Raw genomic sequence first — 21,353 nt, 5'->3', positions numbered from 1 at the left:
TACAGCTCTTTAGGTCCGGCCTTCGGGGAAGATGGCTGATGTGCAGGGCGCTGAAGTTAAAGTGGACTGCGGCGAGCCGAAACGGAGCAAAAATGAGCTAAAGAGACGCCTGAAAGCTGAGAAGAAAATAGCGGAGAAGGAGGCCAAGCAGAGGGAGCTCAGTGAGAAGCAGCTGAGTCAGGCCGCCGCCACCAATCACAGTGCTGATGATGGCATGGCTGCGGAGGAGGAGAGCTTGGACCCAAATCAATATTTCAAAATCCGAAGCCAAGCAATCCACCAGCTGAAGGTCAGTGGGGAAGATCCGTACCCACACAAGTTCCATGTGGACATCTCGCTCACTCAGTTCATCCAAGAATACAGTCACCTGCAGCCTGGGGACCACCTGACTGACATCACCTTAAAGATGGCAGGTAGGATCCGTGCCAAAAGAGCTTCTGGAGGAAAGCTCATCTTCTATGACCTTCGAGGAGAGGGGGTCAAGTTGCAAGTCATGGCCAATTCCAGGAATTACAAATCTGAAGAAGAATTTATTCATATTAACAACAAACTGCGCCGGGGAGACATAATTGGAGTCCAGGGCAATCCTGGGAAAACCAAGAAGGGCGAGCTAAGCATCATCCCCTATGAAATCACACTGCTGTCTCCTTGCCTGCACATGTTACCTCATCTTCACTTCGTCCTCAAAGACAAGGAAACACGGTATCGTCAGAGATACTTGGACTTGATCCTGAATGACTTTGTGAGGCAGAAATTTATCATCCGCTCTAAGATCATCATGTATATAAGAAGTTTCTTGGATGAATTGGGATTCCTAGAGATTGAAACTCCCATGATGAACATCATCCCAGGGGGAGCTGTGGCCAAGCCTTTTATCACCTACCACAATGAGCTGGACATGAATTTATATATGAGAATTGCTCCGGAACTTTACCATAAGATGCTGGTGGTTGGTGGCATCGACCGGGTTTATGAAATTGGACGCCAGTTCCGGAATGAAGGAATTGATTTGACCCACAATCCTGAGTTCACCACCTGTGAATTCTACATGGCCTATGCCAACTATCATGATCTTATGGAAATCACAGAGAAGATGATTTCAGGGATGGTAAAACACATTACAGGCAGTTACAAGGTCACCTACCATCCAGATGGCCCAGAAGGCCAAGCCTATGAGATTGACTTCACCCCGCCCTTCTGGAAAATCAGCATGGTAGAAGAGCTTGAGAAAGCCCTGGGCATGAAGCTGCCAGAAACGAACCTCTTCGAAACGGAAGAAACTCGCAGAATCCTTGATATCTGTGTGGCAAAAGATGTCGAGTGCCCTCCACCCCGGACCACCGCCAGGCTGCTTGATAAGCTTGTCGGGGAGTTCCTGGAAGTGACGTGCATCAATCCTACCTTCATCTGTGATCACCTGCAGATAATGAGCCCTCTGGCCAAATGGCACCGCTCTAAAGAGGGTCTGACTGAGCGCTTTGAGCTGTTTGTCATGAAGAAGGAAATATGCAATGCCTACACGGAGCTGAACGACCCTGTGCGGCAGCGCCAGCTCTTTGAAGAACAGGCCAAGGCCAAGGCCGCTGGCGACAATGAGGCCATGTTCATAGACGAAACCTTCTGCACCGCCCTGGAGTACGGACTGCCCCCCACGGGCGGCTCAGGCATGGGCATCGACCGCGTCACCATGTTTCTCACAGACTCCAATAACATCAAGGAAGTGCTTCTGTTTCCTGCCATGAAACCTGAAGACAAGAAGGAGAATGTAGCCACCACGGATGTCCCGGAAAGCACAGCACCTGGCACTTCTGTCTAGAAAACAGTAATGGCGAGTCGTGTGACGGGCATTTTTGCATTTCTGTAATCAGGGACTGCGAGGGAATTCCTGTGTGTGTTGCTGTCTATTTGACTATCACATTTCAGTTCAGCCGCCAAAAGCGAGAAGAGGAATCAAGAATTCCTTTTTACTCCTTGTTACCAAATAAACTATTTGTCTCTAAAAAAAAAAAAAAAATAATAATAATGAGTACATTGGGTCATCTTAAGTCCATCAAAATACAACATCAAAATGATAAGGCAGGAAAGGAGCTTGGAAGAATAACTATGTGAATGCATGCCCAAAGTACTGATTTATTAATTAAATATTCTCATCAGATGAAAGGTATTACATTATAAAATAACATCCAATTATCTATCCTATTTTAAAAAATCACCCAGGAAATTCCCTGGTGGTTCCATGATTAGGGTTACCTGCTTCCATTGCAGGGGGTGCAGGTTCCATGCCTGGTTAGGGAAGATCCTGTATGCTGCACAGTGCGGCCAAAAAAATAAAAATAAAAAAATCACCAAAACTTAGTGACTTTGGCCAAAGCTGGAACAGAGTAGGGCTGGGATCAGATGGTGGTGGTGGGCATCCCTCTTCATGAAGTGTCACGGCTTCTGTATGCAAGCTACCTTGAACTTCCTCAGAGCACGGCAGCCTCAGGACAGTCTGTCTACTTACTCAGTGGCTCAGGTTTGCCTGTAAAAGCTTCCAGCTAAAAAGGATAAAGTTGTGTAGCCTCAGAAGTCATACAGGATCATTTCATAAACTGCCACATTCTCTTGGTTATATGTGAATCACAAGCCCACACAGATTCAAGGGGAGGGGAATTAGGTTCTACCTGTTGATGAGGTGGGTTTCCCTGGTGGCTCAGTGGTAAAGAACCCACCTGCCAATGTAGGAGATGTGGGTCCAATCCCTGGATCAGGAAGATCCCCTGCAGAAGGAAATGGCAACCCACTCCAGTATTCTTGTCTGGGAAATCCCATGGACAGAGGATCCTGGTGGGCTTCAGTCTGTGAGGTTGCAAAAGAGTCAGACATGACTTAGCAACTAAACAACAGCAAAAATTGATGGGCAGTGACAAAATTGCTTTGCACAACAGCATGTGGGATGGGGAGTATTTTTGTGGCAATCTTTAGAAAATTCATTTTGCCACAGTGATCTTGTTCAGTTGCTAACTCGTATCCAACTCTTTGTGACCCCATGGACTGTAGCACACCAGGCTTTCCTGTCCTTCACTATCTGCTGGAGTTTGCTCAGACTCACGTCCATTGAATTGATGATGCCTTCCAACTGTCTGTCTGTCGCCCCTTCTCCTTCTGCCCTCAATCATTCCCAACATCAGGGTCTTTTCCAGTAAGTTGGCTCTTCACATCAGATGGCCAAAATACTGGAGCTTCAACTTAAGCATCAGTCCTTTCCTTTAGGATTGACTGGTTTGATCTTGCAGTACAAGGGATTCTCAAGAGTCTTCTCCAGCACCACAGTTCGAAAGCAGCAATTCTTTGGGGCTCAGTCTTCTTCCTGGTTATCTAAATGAAAGCAAATACTTGTCTGCTGATGAAAGAGGGGGTGGGGGCGGAGAGAGAAAGAGGTCCTCATGACTCACCAGACTAAAATAATTTAGACAAACTCATCAAGGAGGACGGGCTTCCCTGGTGACTCAGATGGTAAAGAATCCGCTTGCAATGTGGGAGACCTGGGTTCAATCCCTGAGTTGTGAAGATCCCCTGGAGGTGGGCATGGCAACCCACTCCCGTATTCTTGCCTGGAGTACCCCCATTGACAGAGGAGCCTGGTGGGCTATCATCCATGGGGTCGCAATGAGTTGGAAATGACTGAGTGACTAAGCACATATTAAGGGGTACAAAGTGAAGGAAAGTTACATGGCTCAAAATAGCTTGGAGTTAAAACTTCCCTCTGGGTCCTCCCTACCATTCTATGCAAAACAAAGAACTCTCTCACCCAAAGAAAAAAAATGGGCATTAAGGTAGATTATACCCAGCTCCCAGCCCATCCAGCCTCTGGCCATCTCCAGAATTCCTTGACCTAGCTGTTTAAGAGATAACTACTCTGAACAACCTTGGAGACAAACAGGCCCCCTTAAGACAGTAGATTTCCACATATATGCCTATATATACTTACTCTTTTCTTGGGTTAGTGCGGCAGCTCACTAATCTGACTACTGCCCCCTCTCCCCTTATTAAAGGTGATCTGATCTGTTCCTGTAAAGTGCCGGTCTCGTTTTTTCCGAACCTCGCCTTCTCTAACTCCCTTACCCTACACAAAACACTGTGAGTGCAGGTGTGTAGCTGTGAGTAACAATTTCTCCTTTCTTTTAAAAATATTTATTTGGCTGCATCGGGTCCTAGTTGTGGCATGTAGGATGTAGTTCCCTGATAAGGGATTGAACCTGGGCTCCCTGCATCAGGAGCCTGGAGTTTTAGCCAGTGGACCACAAGGGAAGTCCCAACAATTCCAAATATTATCAGCTTCTTGTGTAAACAATCCCCAGGATGTATGGTGTTGGTGCATAGAGTTCAGCCAAAGAGGATGATGTCAACTTTTTTACCTCGTAGGAAATGAAAGTAAAACCTGTTTTAAACCTGAATATTTTAAACTCTTACTAAGTGCATGTGCCACCTGGTGGAGAGACAGTCAAATATACATTCTGTTCTGTTGGCTGTATATATTGAGTTGTCATTAGAGATAGCATTTATTGTAAAACAAGTCTAACATCTGGAAGTGCATGTGTCCAAACAAACAGCCAAAACACAAACAGAGAGGGAAATAGGACATAATAAAGAGGAAAGAGTGTGTGGATGAGCCAAATCAGCCTCCTGTTCATTAATCCTAAATTCTTTTAATCCTCTGTCCCAGTGGCTTGCCACGCCCCTTCAGATCCAGTAAGGACGGTATGTTGTTGTTAGTTGCTAAGTCTATCCTACTCTTTGCCACCCCTTGACTATAGCCCTCCTGGCTCCTCTGTTTCATAGGCATTCGCAGTCAAGAATACTGGAGTGGGTTGCTATGCCCTTCTCCAGGGGATCTCCCTGAAGTGGGGACGGAACTGGAGTCTCCTGCATTGGCAGGTGGATTCTTTACCCCTGAGCCACCCGGGAAGCCCAAGATTACGGGAGACAAGAAATTAAAGAAAATCTTTGCTACTACACTGTTGGGGGTAAGGTTGTTATTCCAAATGATGACTGTAGTGATCTAGTTTACAAATGTGGGCTCTTCCACCCATGTTGTCCATTGTCCCAGATCCTTCTGGTCCCACTAGAAAATGTACTATAGCAAAACTAGGGCAGCCTAGCATTGGTTGGTCTCTTACAGTGAGAAAAATCATTCGTTGTTTATGTGAAATTTTTAAATAGACATCCTGTGTTTTATCTGGCAACCTGGGAAGGATAGCTGGAGATCTGAACCTCCATGAACGCTCCAACAGGAGGCTTCTGGGCCTTTCTGGCCCGAGAAGGAAGTGCTGGGCAGGGGCGCAGGGTGTGCCGCCAGCCGCCAGGCCGCACCAGGGTCAGGCAATTTGGAAAACAGCCGGGAGCCCCACGCCGCAAGCAAGAGCCCAGGAGCCAGAGCCGGCCGCCCGACTCCAAGATGGCGCCCTCGGTGGCTGCCAGCTGCCAAGATGGCGGCACGGGACCGCGCCCGCGCTCCCGGCCTCTCCTCCCCCAGCCTTCCTCCGCCGGGGAGCGCGACTCGCGCCGCTGTGCGCCTGTTGCCCTTCGGCCTGGGTGTACGGGCCGGGGCCCGCCCCGCACCATGCGGCTCCTAGGCTGGTGGCAGGTTCTGCTGTGGGTGCTGGGGTCTCCTGCCCGCGCCGAGGAGAGTGAGTACAGGCTGGGGCCGTGAGCGGCGGCGCGGGAGGCTGTGCGTGAAATGACCGGCAAGGCGGTCTACCTGGGCGACGCTCTTTTATCTGCGCGAAGGCCCCGATCTGCGCGCCTCGCCTCTCCCTGGCGCCCTCTAGAGCGCCCCTCTCCGCGTTGTCCCGACCTCTTTCCTCCGGTGGTCCCGGCTCGCGGTCCGGGGTGGGAGGCGCTGGGGCGGGATGCCCCGACCGTGTATTAGCGCTTACTGAGGCGTACCCGCATGTGCTGAGCACTTTATTATTAATGATAATCATAACCAGTAGCCGACCTGTACCGTGTCGCAAACAGTCGGACACGACTTAGAGAGATTGATCAACAACCGTGCCCTTAGTAGGAGCCAGGAACTGTGCATAGTACCTTCTATCATTTTCTCCTTTTGTCTTCCCACCGAGATATGTTCTGAGTATCCCTGTTTTACTGGTGAAGATGCTGAGCTCAGAGAGTCTAAGTAATCTGCCTACATTTGTGCTTCTGGTAATTGGCAGAGCCTGTATCTCTCACTGCAAAGCCCACGATTCACTTTGCACCCTGCTGGACCACTTTCTTAAGAAGGTCATTCTTGCTCAGGTGCCTGTGTGAAGGATAGATGGGAACAACATAGCAGACACCCCGGGTAACCCGCTGCTTGCCAGACCATGCTCTTAGGCCCTCCTCGGTGGAGGAAGGCAGCCACCTGGAGGCATGGCTGGGACTTACTCTCATTGTTCTTTCTCCCCACTCCTCACAGCTCTGTTAAAGTCCAGACCCTTTGACCTTGCTTGTTATTCAGAACTTAACCAGGAATTCGCGGGCTTCCCAGGTAATACTAGTGCTAAAGAACCCGCCTGCCAATGCAGGAGACAGAAGAGATGCAGGTTCGATCCCTGGGTGGGGAAGATCCCCTGGAGGAGGGCATGGCAATCTACCCCAGTATTCTTGCCTGGAGAATCCCATGGACAGAGGAGCCTGGCGGGCTACCGTCCATGAGGTCGCAAAGAGTAGGCCACAACTGAAGCGACTTAGCGCTCGTGGATCAGAAGTATGCAGGTCTTTCCTTTTGCAACAATGTCCTGGAAAGAGGCAAGGCAGCCGGCTTGCTGAGTTATGAAAAGTAATGAAAACACTCATTAAATGCCAGGCAGTATCCTTAGCGCTTTTTGAGCATCATTGGTTATTTTTATTCAAAAGAACTTGTTTTCCTATCACAAAAATTGTATAACCATACCGCCAGCAGCAGCAGAGTCTGTACAGTTACATCGATGGTGGAGAGTTCACTGGGTATTTCCAGTGTCCTGAAGGTCATAAAGGAGAAAAAAAGGAAAAGAAAAAGTACTCAAAACAAATCCAAAGCCCATGATGACTTTGGGGAGAGACATCGCATGACAGTTTCTGTCTTCTCTTATTCTGACTCAAAATTCTAACTCTTTGCATCACTCAGATCCTTTTGATTTTCTGTAAGGGAAATCTATCTAGTTGTACATGAAGGCGATCAGGAGCACCAGATTCTATTTTGTGCCCTGATTTTTTTCTCTGGAGATTCTTCCAGGATGTTGGCATTCTCCATTTGCTTTAGGGGACCTGGAATGTTGGTTAGGTTCAGAGAGCAGATCTCTGCAGAGCTGGTGCATTTGAGAGTGGGGTTGGCTCCCCAGTCTGCCACCTTTTGTTCTTCTCCAGACTTTTAGCCTCTCTGGCTTCATCCCCTGCTCTCATCTTAAGAACAATCCAGTAATCACGTTGAGTTTGACTTCTGATTATACATGTAGTACACATTTATCAACCCAGGGCTATAGAAAGACTGCCATCCCCACCATCTTGGCAGAACTCCCTGTCCAGGCACCCAACCCCTTCCCTAGGTCATAGTCAAAATAATGCTTGACCCACTTCCGTCAGGACTTGCCTTGCTTCCCAAACCCTGTACTCTGCTGTATCTAACCTGTCATCTCTCCCTGCTTACCTGTTTCCCCATCAGTTTTATGTCCTTGTGAAGTTGCACAGTCGTGTCCGACTCTCTGCAACCCCATGGACAGTAGCCTACCAGGCTCTGCCATTCATGGGATTTTCCAGGCAAGAATACTGGAGTGGGCTGCCATTTCCTTCTCCAGGGGATCTTCCCAATCCAGGGATCGAACCCGGGTCTTCTGCATTGCAGACAGATGCTTTACCTTATGTCCTAACAACCAAACCCTGTCCCTTAGGCCCCTACCTGCCCGTAACAACTACCTGCTCTTTCTTTTCCTTTTCAGAGCTAGATTTTCAGAAACAATTGTGTATGTTTATACATTGATAGATTCCACATATAAGAAAGATCATACAGTATTTGTTTTTCTCTGATTTATTTTACTTAGCATAATGCCCTCAAGGAGGTCCATCTATGTTATTGCAAATGGCAAGATTTCCTTTTTTTAAATGGCTGAACAATGTGATATATATGCACACATATAATATCACATTAATATATTATTGATGTGGTAGTAACATATTCATGTTAGTATGTATGATGTATATATCACATTTTCTTTATCCATTGGTCCATTGATTGCTTTCCTGTCTTGGCTTTTGTAAATAACGCTGCAGTGAACATGGGGGTGCATGTATCTTCTTGAGTGTTTCTATTTTCTTTGGATCAGTTCCCAGAAGTGGAATTGCTGAATCTCATGGTAGCTCTATGTTTTATTTTTTGAGGAACCTCCATACTGTTTTCCATAGAGGCTGCACCAATTTACATTCCTATTGACAGTGCATAAGGGCTCCCCTTTGCCCACACCCTTGTCAACATTTGTCATTTCTTGTCTTTTTGACAATAGCCAGTCTAACATGTATGAGGTGATATTTCATTGTGGTTTTGACTTACATTTTGATCTCTCTCTCTTTTTTTTATATCTTGTGTTCTCTGCATCTACTTTTTAAACATGTAATGCAGTTGTTGCTGTTTTAATAGCCTTGTCTAATAATTCTGACAACCGTGCAAGTTCTGGGTCAGGTTTGATTATTCTCATTATGGATAACGAGAATTTCCCTGCTTCTTTGCATGCCTAGTAATTTTCGACTGGATGCCAGATGTAAATTTTTAGTTTGTTGAGTGCTAGGTATTGTAGTATTCTTATAAATACTCTTGAGCTTTGTTCAGATATCCAGTTATTTGAACACAGTTTGATTCTTACTTTTCAGGTTTGCTAGATGAGAGCAGAGCTGTATTTACTTTAGGGTTAATTGGACCCTGCTAATCCGCCTGCCAATGCAGGAGATGTGGGTTCGATCTCTGGGTCAGGAAGATCCCCTGAAGGAGGAAATGGCAACCACTCCAGTATGGTTGCCTGGAAAATTCCATGGATAGAGGAACCTGGTGGACTGCAGTCCATGAAGTTGAAAAGAGTTGGCCACAACTTGACAACTCAACATGCACGCACCAAAGCAAGTCCCCTTTGTGCACTCTTCCCAGGGCTCTGTGGCTTATGAGGTTTTCCAGTGTAGTGGTGGGGACAGGTCCTATTCCCAGCTCTCTGTGGATATTGGGTAATTGTTATCTCTAATCCTTTTGAGTGGTTCTTTCCCTGGTTTTGGGTAGTTTACTTACATGCATATGCTGACCAGTACGCTCTGGAGGCCCCTCCACAGATGACCGGAGTGCTCTTTCTGCAGCTCTCCCACCTCCAGGGTTCTGTTGTGCAGACTCTGGCTTTCTTAGTCTTTCTGGACCCTCTATCTCAACTGAGTCAAGGCAGGAACTCCCTCAGGCAGTAAGCTGCTGCTGTTGTAGGGCTCTTCTCGTGTGTTTGCTGTGTTTTCAGTGATCACTGTCCTTCCCTGTCTCAGTCTCCTGAAGCTGTTGTTGAACATATTTGGCTGTTTTGGGGGTTGTTTCAGGAGGGAGAGTAAATCTGGTTTCTGTTTTTCCACTTAGCCTGAAACGAATTCCCGGAGAGTGTTTTTGAATTGCCGAATGAGTCTGCAGACATCTGTGGAAATGTTCTTTGAGACATTATACAAGCGTGCCTGCCTTAGGAAGCTCCCAGACCCCTCCCCAGCTTTGAAGCCAGTTGGTCACTCACACTCTGGTAGACACGCTCCTTTGCATGCAGGACTCCTTCCACAGCTGCTGGCTCCCCAGCGATATGGTGGACTCGTCCGGGTGCAGCTGCACTCCTTCCTTACCCAGAGTCTGGCGGCTGTTGTTGAGGTCATGAGAGGCGGAGGGCAGGAGCTATTATTACAGAAGTGAGTGGAGCCCCCTGTATGGATGTGCGAGACTGCCTCGGACTCCTCCCTTACCCAAACCTTTGGCTCAAGCCCCATCTAGTGGCTCCAGAGTGAGAGGAAAGCCTCCTCTCCTGGCTGCTATGCCAGCTCTGCTGGGCACCTCTTTAAGCACTCCTGTGGGCTGTAGCCCAAGGGCAGCAGACAGGAAAGCAGAGGCCAGTGGTGGAGGCCCCCCCAGGAAAAGCTGCTGCTAGAGGTAGCGGTGTTCCTCGGGTAGAGTGGCCTGGAAGCCCTCTGAGGTATCTTGCAGGGAGGTAAGGCCCGCTCTGGAGCAGTAGCCGTAAGACTTCGCTCCTGTTGCTTACTGCTTTGTGCCATTGCGCATCACGCTGAACCTCTTGTACTGCAGGTCAGTCATCTATTAAGCTGACTTGGTAACCTTCATCCCATCCGTGTCTCAGAGCTGATGTAATGGGTGCAAAGATGCTTTGCCACAGTAGAATCTTCTGTATTCATTGCCCAGCTGTGTCTGACTCTTTGCGACCCCATGGACTGCAGCACATGAGGCCTCCCTGTCCCTCACTACCTCCTGGAGTTTGCTGAAGTTCACGTCCATTGCATCTGTGATGCTGTCCAGCCATCTCATCCTGTGACACCCTCTTCTCCTTATGCCCTCAATCTTGTCCAGCATCAGGGACTTTTCCAGTGAGTCATCTGTGTGTATCAGATGACCAGAATACTGGAGCTTCAGCTTTAGCATCAGTCCTTCCAGTGATTATTCAGGGTTGATCTCTCTTAAGACTGACAGGTTTGATCTTCCTGTCCAAGGGACTTGCAGGAGTCTTCTCCAGCACCATAATGCAAAGGCATCAATTCTTGGCATTCTGCCTTCTTACGGTCCAACTCTCACACCTGTACATGACCACTGGAGAATCTTCCCATAAAGCCATCATTATTTTCTGGGATAGTCTCATCAAACCAATTAAATTGTTAAAGCGTTTGTACTGTACTTTCCTAATTGGATGTCTGGAGCGGAATGTTTTTGCTTGGGATCCACATGGCAGGCTGCAGGTTTCATGGGAAGCTGTGCGTTTGTCCACTTCTGGGCATTCATTGATCTGGTACCCCCTTGTGATCATCTTCATGACCTGGAGAATGATGGGTGGCTCTCTGATAGTTTAACGGGAATGTAACTTTTTACTCTGGAGGGGAAATTTTTCATATTTGAGGACTGTGATTCTTTGGAATTAACTTATTTTGAAGTCAGATATGACTGTGAACGTGCTGGCATGTTTTAGCTGCAGAGAAAAGAAGTCACTTATGGTCAGAGGAGCAGCCTGCTTACCCATTCCAGGTGGGGGCTGTGTACATGAGTGAGGAGGTGCCTTCCCCTGACCCGGTGGGCCAGGACCTGTCTGCAGAAGAGACGGAGGCAGTGCTGGGGCTGGATGCTGACGGCAACCACATGGTGATGTTGTCGGTGATTCCTGGGGAAGCCGAGGACAAGCTGAGCCCAGAGTCCAGCAGCGGCACCTGTGGGGCCAGAGGGGAGGAGGACTCGAGATGCAACCTCCGGGAGAGCCTCTTCTCCCTGGACAGAGCTGGAGCAAGTTTCTCGGAGAGAGAAGAGGAGTACTACACTGAGCCCGACGTGGCGGAATCCGACCCCGCCCCAACTGAGGATGCCAATGCCACCGAAAGTCTGAAATCCCCGAAGGTCAACTGTGAGGAGAGAAATGTGACAGGATTAGAAAATTTCACTCTGAAAATTTTGAATATGTCACAGGTAAGAAAAAATTATTCAGTACTTTCCTCCTTTTCTGCACATTGCTTTTATGATTTAATACTCTGTCATCTTTCACACGCAGAGTCATAATCTTCATCATATTGTAAGTGGGGTAGCATTTAGTGGCTGCATTGGTGAAAATTCACTTGAATTTTTGTGATATATGTAGGGAAAGGAGGAGATATAACTAGTGTTGACTATGCTTTTTAGGTGGCCTAAACCTAGTCATCCTTGGGGTAATCTCACCACCAAGACTCATGATAAAAATCCCAGTGGACAGGGAGGTGCTTGGTATCAGAATCATAGCACTTTTCTTCTCAGTGAGGTATTTGTTATGGAGACATAAAAATGAGATATCTGAATTACTAAAATTGTAATGTACCATTGCTCGGACCAGTCATGTCCCTGAGAAGTTTGTTATATTGATGGAAAGTTTTTTTTTTCCCTCCAGAGAGTATGAACCTAGTGTTTACTCTGGACTGAGAGCCGACACACTTGTCCAGGCCAGCCGTGCTTTCCAGCTAGTTGGATAAATGGTGATTCTAAAGAGAATACCAGGATTCTGACTAATGTTTTCTGTCAGATTGTTAAAGCCAGAGAGCAGACTGAATTCAGGCTGCTTATATAAGAAAAGAATCCTAGCTGTGAGAACTGTGGTTGCTGATTTTATCATCATTTGAGAAATAGTTGCTTATTTGGCTGCGCTGGGCATTGGCTGGGCACGAGGGGCCTTCAGTCTTGGCTGTAGGGTTTTTCGTTGCGGCATGTGAACTCTTAGTTGTGGCGTGTGGGATCTAGTTCCCTGACCTGGGACCGAACCTGTGCCCCCTGCACTGGGACTTCAGGGTCTTAGCCCCTGGACCACCAGGGAAGTTCCATGTGATTGCTGATTTTAAATTAGGGTACATACAGTACGTTGAGCTCCCTTCCAAGGCAGGTGTCACACCCTGCCCTCGGTGCCTGGTGAATGCTGGGCCTCAGCTGTGTGAACTGTCGTGTGGCTGTTCCATGCGTACACAGGAGAAAGCACTTTGAGTGGTCAGAGTTAGCGTGGTGGCGGGGATGATCCACCCTCAGACTGAAGTAACCTTTGGCCAAATACATGGAGCTGACTGCTTAGTATAGACTTGGATCTGCTGAGATTATAGCTTGGGCCTGAGACCACAGTGCTTTAATGATTTTGTTAGATTGTGTGAGATGCACAGTTCTAAGGTTGGGACATTAGCTTGTACCCTGTGAGTACTTAGTGTATCAATTGAAGAATTATGAAAAATATTAAAATTGCTCTATAGTAATATTAAGAAAGCTTAGAGGAAGAACCCTCCTCCACTGTTAGTGGGAATGTAAGTTGGTGCAGCCACTCTAGAAAACAGTATGGAGGTTCCTCATCAGATTAAAATTAGCATTGCCATATGATCCAGCAACCCCACTCCTGGGCATATATTCAGACAGAACCACAACTCAAATGGACATATGCTGGGGCTTCCCTGGCGGTCCACTGGTTAAGACTGTGCTTCCACAGCAGGGGGTGGGTATTTGATCCCTGGTTGGGGAACTAAGGTCCCACTAGCCACACTGCGTGACCAAAAACAAACAAAAGGGACATGCACCTTTGTGTTTATAGCAGCACTGTGTACAATAGCCAAGATGTGGAAACAACCTAAATGTCCATTGACAGAGGAGCGGATGAAGATGTGGCGTGCGCGCATGTGCACACACACAGACACACGAATATTAATCAGTCGTAAAAAGGAGAAAAATAGTGTCATTTGCAGCAACGTGGATGGGACTAGAGATTATCATACTAAGTGGAGGACAAAGACAAATACCATATGATATCACTTAAAAATGGACTCTAAAATGCAACACAAGTGAACCTATCTACAAAACAGAAACAGACGCACCGACAGAGAACACACCTGTGGTTGCCAAGGGGAGGCAGTGGGGAGGGAGTGGATTGGGAGTGTGGGATTAACAGATATACGATGGACAAGCCATTACATATAGGATGGATAAACAACAAGGTCCTACTGTATAGCACAGGGAGTTATATTCAATATCCTGTGATAAACCATAATGGAAAAGAATATGAAAAAGAATATATGTATGTATAACTGAATCACTTTGCTGTACAGCAGAAATTAACACAACATTGTAGATGAACTATCCTTTATTAATATGTATGTTAAAAAAGGAAAACCTTGGAGGAAAGCTGGTGATGTGGCATTTGATGCTGCTTTTCTGCTGGTCCGTGGATCCATCTGGGTCCACCCCAGAAGGTTCTCCGGGTGCTACACTGCTGTCCCCGCCCCCACCTCCTCACCCTGGCGTCAGTGGTGCTTCCTGCCCTTGAGTATCCTTCCAGCAGAAGTACCCATCCTTTACTGCTGACTTTAACAGTTTCTGTTTCTTTTGCCACAGGACCTTATGGATTTTCTCAACCCAAATGGTAGTGACTGCACTCTAGTCCTGTTTTACACCCCTTGGTGCCGATTTTCTGCCAGTCTGGCCCCTCATTTTAATTCTCTGCCCCGCGCGTTTCCAGCTCTTCACTTTTTGGCACTGGATGCATCTCAGCACAGCAGGTATCTTCCCTCAGTGGGGTTTATGTCTCATCCCATTGGACGATGGTTACAGTTACTTGGGAGTCGTAATCAGTTAAGTTAGGAGCAGAGGAGGCCGTCTTGAGCCTGAGCTTTGAGATGGAATTGAGGGAAGGAGAGACAGTGTGAACAGTGAGGATTGGCACATTCCTGAGGGAGACTTTCTGGAGGCTCCTTAAGAACAAAGACAGTTCTTCCTCTGGTGGAATTTAAAGATGGCTCTGCCTGATGGCAAGGGAGGGGGCAGAGGATATGTTAGGGTCCTGGCCGGATTGAATTAGCAAAATTAGCATCCTAAGTACGTTCTTCCTGTGTGACTTTCACCTGCAGCGTAGGTCCCCAACCTAACAGCCTAACTCTTGGCACTCCTGTTTTATGTCTGCTAAGGATTTCTTTCTGTTTTATTCTTTTTATTTGTTTTGGTTGCACTGAGTCTTTGTTGCTATGCGTGGGCTTTCTCTAGCTGTGGTGAGCCTTCTCTAGCTGTGGTGAGCCTTCTCTAGTTGTGGTGAGCCTTCTCTAGTTGTGGTGAGCCTTCTCTAGTTGTGATGAGCCTGGACTACTTTTCGTTGCCATGTGTGGGCTTCTCATTGCAGTGGTTTCCCTTATTTGAGAGCATTGCCTCAAGGCGCCCGGGCTTTAGTAGTTGCGGTACTTGGCTTGGTAGTTGTGGCGCATGGGCTTTATTGCTTCAGTTCAGTTCAGTTCAGTTCAGTTGCTCAGTCGTGTCCGACTCTTTGCAACCCCATGAATGGCAGCACGCCAGGCCTCCCTGTTCATCACCATCTCCTGGAGTTCACTCAGACTCACGTCCATCGAGTCCGTGATGCCATCCAGCCATCTCATCCTCTGTCATCCCCTTCTCCTCCTGCCCCCAATCCCTCCCAGCTTCAGAGTCTTTTCCAATGAGTCAACTCTTCGCATGAGGTGGCCAAAGTACTGGAGTTTCAGCTTTAGCATCATTCCTTCCAAAGAAATCCCAGGGCTGATCTCCTTCAGAATGGACTGGTTCGATCTCCTTACAGTCCAAGGGACTCTCAAGAGTCTTCTCCAACACCACAGTTCAAAAGCATCAATTCTTTGGCGCTCAGCCTTCTTCACAGTCCAACTCTCACATCCATACATGACTATCGCAAAAACCATAGCCTTGACTAGATGGACCTTAGTCGGCAAAGTAATGTCTCTGCTTTTGAATATACTATCTAGGTTGGTCATAACTTTTCTTCCAAGGAGTAAGCGTCTTTTAATTTCATGGCTGCAATCACATCTACAGTGATTTTGGAGCCCCCAAAAATAAAGTCTGACACTGTTTCCACTGTTTCCCCATCTATATCCCATGAAGTAATGGGACCGGATGCCATGATCTTCATTTTCTGAACGTTGAGCTTTAAGCCAACTTTTTCACTCTCCACTTTCACTCTCATCAAGAGGCTTTTTAGTTCCTCCTCACTTTCTGCCATAAGGGTGGTGTCATCTGCATATCTGAGGTTATTGATATTTCTCCCGGCAATCTTGATTCCAGCTTGTGCTTCTTCCAGCCCAGCGTTTCTCATGATGTACTCTGCATGTAAGTTAAATAAGCAAGGTGACAATATACAGCCTTGACGTACTCCTTTTCCTATTTGGAACCAGTCTGTTGTCCCATGTCCAGTTCTAACTGTTGCTTCCTGGCCTGCATACAGATTTCTCAAGAGGCAGGTTAGGTGGTCTGGTATTCCCATCTCTTGAAGAATTTTCCACAGTTTATTGTGATCCACACAGTCAAAGGCTTTGGCATAGTCAATAAAGCAGAAATAGATGTTTTTCTGGAACTCTCTTGCTTTTTCCACGATCCAGCGGATGTTGGCAATTTGACTGGCTGTGATATCCTCCTGGACCAGGGATCGAACCTGTGTCCCCTGCATTCGCAGACAGATTCTAATCCTCTGTACCACCAGAGAAGTCCTTTTTTAAAAAAACAATTCTTTTCTTTCCTTCTTGCCCTCATTCTTCTTGCTTATATTTATTCTTGAATGCATGTTCTTGGTAGACATTCAATAAATTTGATGAATTGTTTTAGGACTTTGATATACATTTACCTTTGTTTTGTAGTCGTTCACAGTGTTCAGTGGGGTTTTGTTTTTTCTGAATGTTCAGTAAGATAAGTTACAAATAACTTAGTGCAGATGTTAAATATTTTCCCTGTGACTCTGTCTGAGGTAATAAACCATGTCCTCCTCTCCTGCTGTAAGTCAGTTGCTACTTCTTAGGTCACATAGCGGTTGTGTATGAATAAATTTGTGAAGTTTGGAACATAGTCAAGTTGGTGATGAAAATGAGGCCCTCATTTCCAGTGTGGATAATGTTTACCTGAAATTGTTTATGAAGAAAGAAACTGCCCCACAAATTAGTATTTCCCACAAAGCCTTCAGGGAAGGATCTCAGTGGCCTGGCCCAAGGTTACAGACTGATTGGAAGAACATTTGAAGTCACTGTCCAGCTTTGACGGGGCCCTGCACTGGCCCCCTAGTCAGCAGGGCTAGCTCCCAGCACATGCTCAGCACTCTTTGCTTATGGATCTGACACCAGCCTCCACGCTATCCTCAGTTCCCTGCAGGCTTTTATCATCCCTTTTGTTGCTTCTTCATCAGAAGGCAGTGGCACCCCACTCCAGTAATCTCGCCTGGAAAATCCCATGGACGGAGGAGCCTGGTGGGCTGCAGTCCATGGGGTCGCTAAGAGTCAGACACTACTGAGCGACTTCACTTTCTCTTTTCACCTTCATGCATTGGAGAAGGAAATCGCAGCCCACTCCAGTGTTCTTGCCTGGAGAATCCCAGGGACGGGGGAGCCTGGTGGGCTGCCGTCTATGGGGTCGCACAGAGTCGGACACGACTGAAGCGACTTAGCAGCAGCAGCATCTCTGTGCATCCTTCTCAGTGCCTGGTATGGAGCCTCAGTTATGGAGAATAGGGGATACTGTCTTATTGTATTGAGGGGCATGTATTTGCCTCATATGTTAATGTTAGGTAAAAGACGACCAGGTACACCAAAAGAATATCTAGCAGGCTTTAATGGCGAAGCGCTGCGCGGTGGGGTTCTCGGATCCGAAAGGGGCAGGTCGAGGAAGTCCGTGCGCGGGCCGTGTTAGAAGTTTGTTTATATATGCACCCTGCGAGGGATGGCAGGGTTTAGTGGATGGGGTTTTGGATAGGTTGCCGGTTCGTCGTGGGCTGATAGGTCTTTCTATGCGGCTGGGGCGGGGTGGCTTTAGCGGTGAAGTGTGCTGTCATTGGTCCCGGGATCTGGGAGGATCCTTCCGTTAGGGACCTTCTCGCCGGCGGGAGGGAGAGGAGGGCCGGCCCATCATGGCCCGCGGGGTCCGACCTTACAGTTAATATTTATGTTACAGCATGTTTGCAAAAGAAAAAAATCCTGATTATCCAGTATTACCATTTTATTAGTGGGGGTAACTGAGGCTTAGAAATGTTAAATAATTTGCCCAAAGGTCACACAGCTGATTCAGTGGCGGAACTGAGGCTTGAACCCAGAGCATTTTGACTTACACCACTGCTCGCTATTCTGTAAAAGTTGAAACAGTACCGCTCAGGCCATGTTACTTCTGAACTGTCCCGCCTTAATTGTGAGCTTCCTGGTGTGTTTGTTAGATTGTGGATTCCTTTGCACCGACTCACCAACCTAACTGCTTATCCATAAGTTGAATCTTTTATGAGGGATGGAAATGAGCATTCTGGAGATTTGAAGTTTCTTCTGTCAAGTAAATTGACACAGTGTAATTTGTCCATGCATTAGAATTTCCTGGTCTGATCTGTTTTGGCTGTTAGAAACAAAAGTAGTGGAATAATTGTGTCAGGGGCAGCTCCACGTTGTAATAGAAAGCAAGTCAGAGAGCAGAATGGGAATGCCCCCAACCATGACCCACGAGGAAGGCAGTCAGAGACAACCACAGCCTATTTATTTCATTGTCAGAAGCCTCCACAGGTCACGGGAAACTGATCCTTTCTGATGTATTTCCATCCATTCTGAAATCGTAATTGTGTGAGGAAGCCCACTGTTAATTCAGGTTTTCTCTCTTGTAGCCTTTCTACAAGGTTTGGCACCGTGGCTGTTCCGAACATTTTGTTATTTCAAGGGGCTAAACCGATGGCTAGATTTAATCATACAGACAGAACATTGGAAACGCTGAAAATCTTCATTTTTAACCAGACAGGTATGTAGAAATAATATGCTGTAGAAGACAACATTTTATTGCTGGAGGAATATGTCTTCTGTGACTTTTGATCAGCTATTACCCTTAAGTGAAGGATTCAAGATTGGCTTTGGAATGTAAAACTTCTTTTCTGATGAAATGTCGTGGTCCTGTTAAATGTGTGTCAATCAGTGGCAAGCTTAACATGATTAGGTAATATTAATATGATTATAGATAGCTTTGAAAAATGTAACAGCTTTATTGAGATACCATTCACATGCCATACACCTATAGATACCTTTTTATATACATTATTCATTTAAGTGTAATATTTACACAGAAATATGCATCAGTCACTAGTGCCTGTGACTAGTGATGAATTTTCACAAAGCGAACACCTTGAGTAACCAGTGCTCAGATTCAGAAAGAGAACCTTACCAGCCCCCTTTCTGCACTATCACTCCTGTTCTCCCCAAGGATAAGCACCATCTTCCCTCCTACTATCATAGTATAGCATTCCTTGTTTTTGAGCTTTGTATTAATGCAGACATACAGTATGGATTCGTACATGTCTGACTGGTTTTACTCACCATTATGTCTGTGGGAGTCATCTGCATTATTGTGTATGGTTGTGCTTTTTTCATTTTTGTTGTTGTACGGAGTTCTATTTATTAATTCATGTGTAGATGCTATTTTAATTCCTTAATATTTGCTGAAACACAGGCCCTTATTTTTATCCTGTACAAGTCTGAGTACTGAATACTGATAAAATTTCCTTCATTGGAAAAGTTCATTCCTCAAAAGCTTTAAGGCCTCAGTTATGAGCACCCACTTTTTCCTGAAATATATTCATTGGAAGTAAATAAAAGTTATAGCATACCTTCCATGTATTCTTAGCTGTATGTAGTTACTTAGATCTAACACAGAAGAACAGAGAGCTGAATTACCTTATGGGGGTAACTACCTACCAGGTATTGAGTTATTCCAAGTCTTGTAAAGGATCCCTGCTTGTCGTTTAGATTGATATGGAGAAGGGGAGCCAATTTGTTCAGGGCTCTCACGAAACTTAGAACACAAGTGGAATCTGTGTAATCACTTTGGTAATCACTGCTCCCAGTGTTGGTTAGTTGCTCTAACAATTCTTTCAGTAAATTATTTTAAAACATTTTGAATTTAGCATTACTCCCCCTGTGACAGCATTCTGTAGACTGCTGAGAATAGCTTTACTAAGCTGTTGAACTTTGGTCTTGAAAGAGAACAAAAGACACCTCCGACAGTGCACCGACACAGACCCTCCTGGTGAGTTCACTGAAAGTCTAGGGTTTTAGCTTTGAACCGCTGAATGGATTCCTGCTCCTTTGATGTGGTGGAGAGAAGGGCAAGTTACAAATTACACTGACAGGCAAGTGAAGCCCATCCCAGGTATACTAGCTGTGCCGTTTAAGACTACATATCATTTTGCATGCCATGCAGAATACTTAAGAAAAATCTGTAGTGGGAATGTTTTCTATCTCATTTGAAACAAAACTGATTTCTCTTTCAGGTATAGAAGCCAAGAAAAATGTGGTGGTAACTCAAGCTGACCAAATAGGCCCTCTTCCCAGCACTCTGATAAAAAGTGTGGACTGGTTGCTTGTATTTTCCTTATTCTTTTTAATCAGCTTTATTATGTACGCTACCATTCGAACTGAGAGTATTCGGTGGCTGATTCCGGGACAAGAGCAGGAACATGCGGAGTAGTGATAGACTCAAAGGAGAGTTGGGAAGAATTTCAGTCCTTCGGTTCAAAGACTAATGCTGCAATTTCGTGTATTTTCTCCAGTGAAGTGTTGGCTTGCAACTTTAGTCAGATTGAAGGAATCATGTGTTTGCTAAACTGTTGAATGTGTAAAAAAAAAACTATAAACTGATGTTTTAACTAGTCCTATAATAAGCAAATGCAAACATATTCAGTAGAATTCACCATTCTTGTTTTTACTGCTTGAACATTTTAAGGGACTAATCCAGTTTGACATGTGAAGATGTATTCTGGTGGAGTAATGAACAGAGTGACAGTATGCTTACTTAGGCAGAAAAAAAGACTTTCAGATTGTAGATTTAGAAAACTGTTGATTTCTTGTATACATCTAAGAAAGTTGATTTTCTGTTCATTTGTCTTTTCTCTCCCAGAATCAGTAAGCAGGAAAATGTTCTCCTATGGGAAGAATAATTAGGATCAATAGGTGTGACCTTATAAGTAGCAGCTGATGGGAAAATAAAGAGTTGGATACTATGGTGTTTGTGACCTCTGATTTCACTGAAAGGATCTGAAAAGTGGTTTAAGAAGTTGTTTCTGGGTAAGGCAGATGTTAATAGCATGCATTAACTGACTTAAAATGTTCTTGGCCTTCTGCTAGGTTTAATGAAAGCTGAAAGAAATACAAAGTACTGTTGTTACCCACAGTTGATTATGGTCTAGTTTAGGACACATGTAGAAAAGAGACAACATGTAATTTACATGAACTTTTCAAAAGGCTGTTTCTAAAAGATCCCTTAAATTCAGACATGACAGCTGACTACATAATAAACTACTATTATACTGATCATTTCCAGAGTTTAGACAGAACCTTAGATGAGCCTCCTTCCCATAGTGTAACATTCGATTGGGGTTTACAGTGTATGTGTCATGCTGTGGACAGCTGTGGCTGGGGTAGTCCCTGGCAGGAGGGGACCGTAGCTCAGAAAAGTACCATTATTATTTCTGTTTCACACAGGAGCCTAAACTAGCATATTGAGGTTGAATAACTTACCTAGGTTATATACATGGTATGCTGATGAATCTAGGATTTGAACCTTCATATGTGTATCTGTATTTACAATATTTAAGGAAAAAAAGCCCTCTAAT

At 45.8% G+C, this 21,353-nt stretch overlaps 1 protein-coding gene and 1 pseudogene across 2 annotated transcripts; both read left to right on the top strand.

The window, feature by feature from the left end:
• Positions 1-2,008, top strand: LOC108636366 (annotated as a pseudogene). The gene has a single exon (XR_001918304.1). The product of XR_001918304.1 is annotated as a lysine--tRNA ligase pseudogene (transcript).
• TXNDC15 (thioredoxin domain containing 15) lies at positions 5,430-20,741 on the top strand. Its single transcript, XM_018050371.1, has 5 exons — positions 5,430-5,669; positions 11,190-11,677; positions 14,099-14,262; positions 18,360-18,490; positions 20,013-20,741. Exons 1-5 carry the CDS (start codon positions 5,438-5,440, stop codon positions 20,207-20,209), a joined length of 1,212 nt encoding a protein of 403 aa, XP_017905860.1. The 5' UTR covers positions 5,430-5,437; the 3' UTR covers positions 20,210-20,741.

This window comes from Capra hircus, chromosome 7, assembly GCF_001704415.2.
Source record: "Capra hircus breed San Clemente chromosome 7, ASM170441v1, whole genome shotgun sequence".
Taxonomy (NCBI): domain Eukaryota; kingdom Metazoa; phylum Chordata; class Mammalia; order Artiodactyla; family Bovidae; genus Capra; species Capra hircus.
Note: the sequence above shows the minus strand (reverse complement) of the source record. Positions and strands in the feature narration are given on the sequence as shown.

Bases quoted from the DNA above. Each gene is read 5' to 3' on its own strand.
- TXNDC15 (XM_018050371.1), top strand. From the start codon at position 5,438: ATGGCGCCCTCGGTGGCTGCCAGCTGCCAAGATGGCGGCACGGGACCG. The intron at 5,670-11,189 runs GTGAGTACAGGC...GGCATGTTTTAG, and splicing joins TCCTGCCCGCGCCGAGGAGA to CTGCAGAGAAAAGAAGTCAC. The intron at 11,678-14,098 runs GTAAGAAAAAAT...CTTTTGCCACAG, and splicing joins AAATTTTGAATATGTCACAG to GACCTTATGGATTTTCTCAA.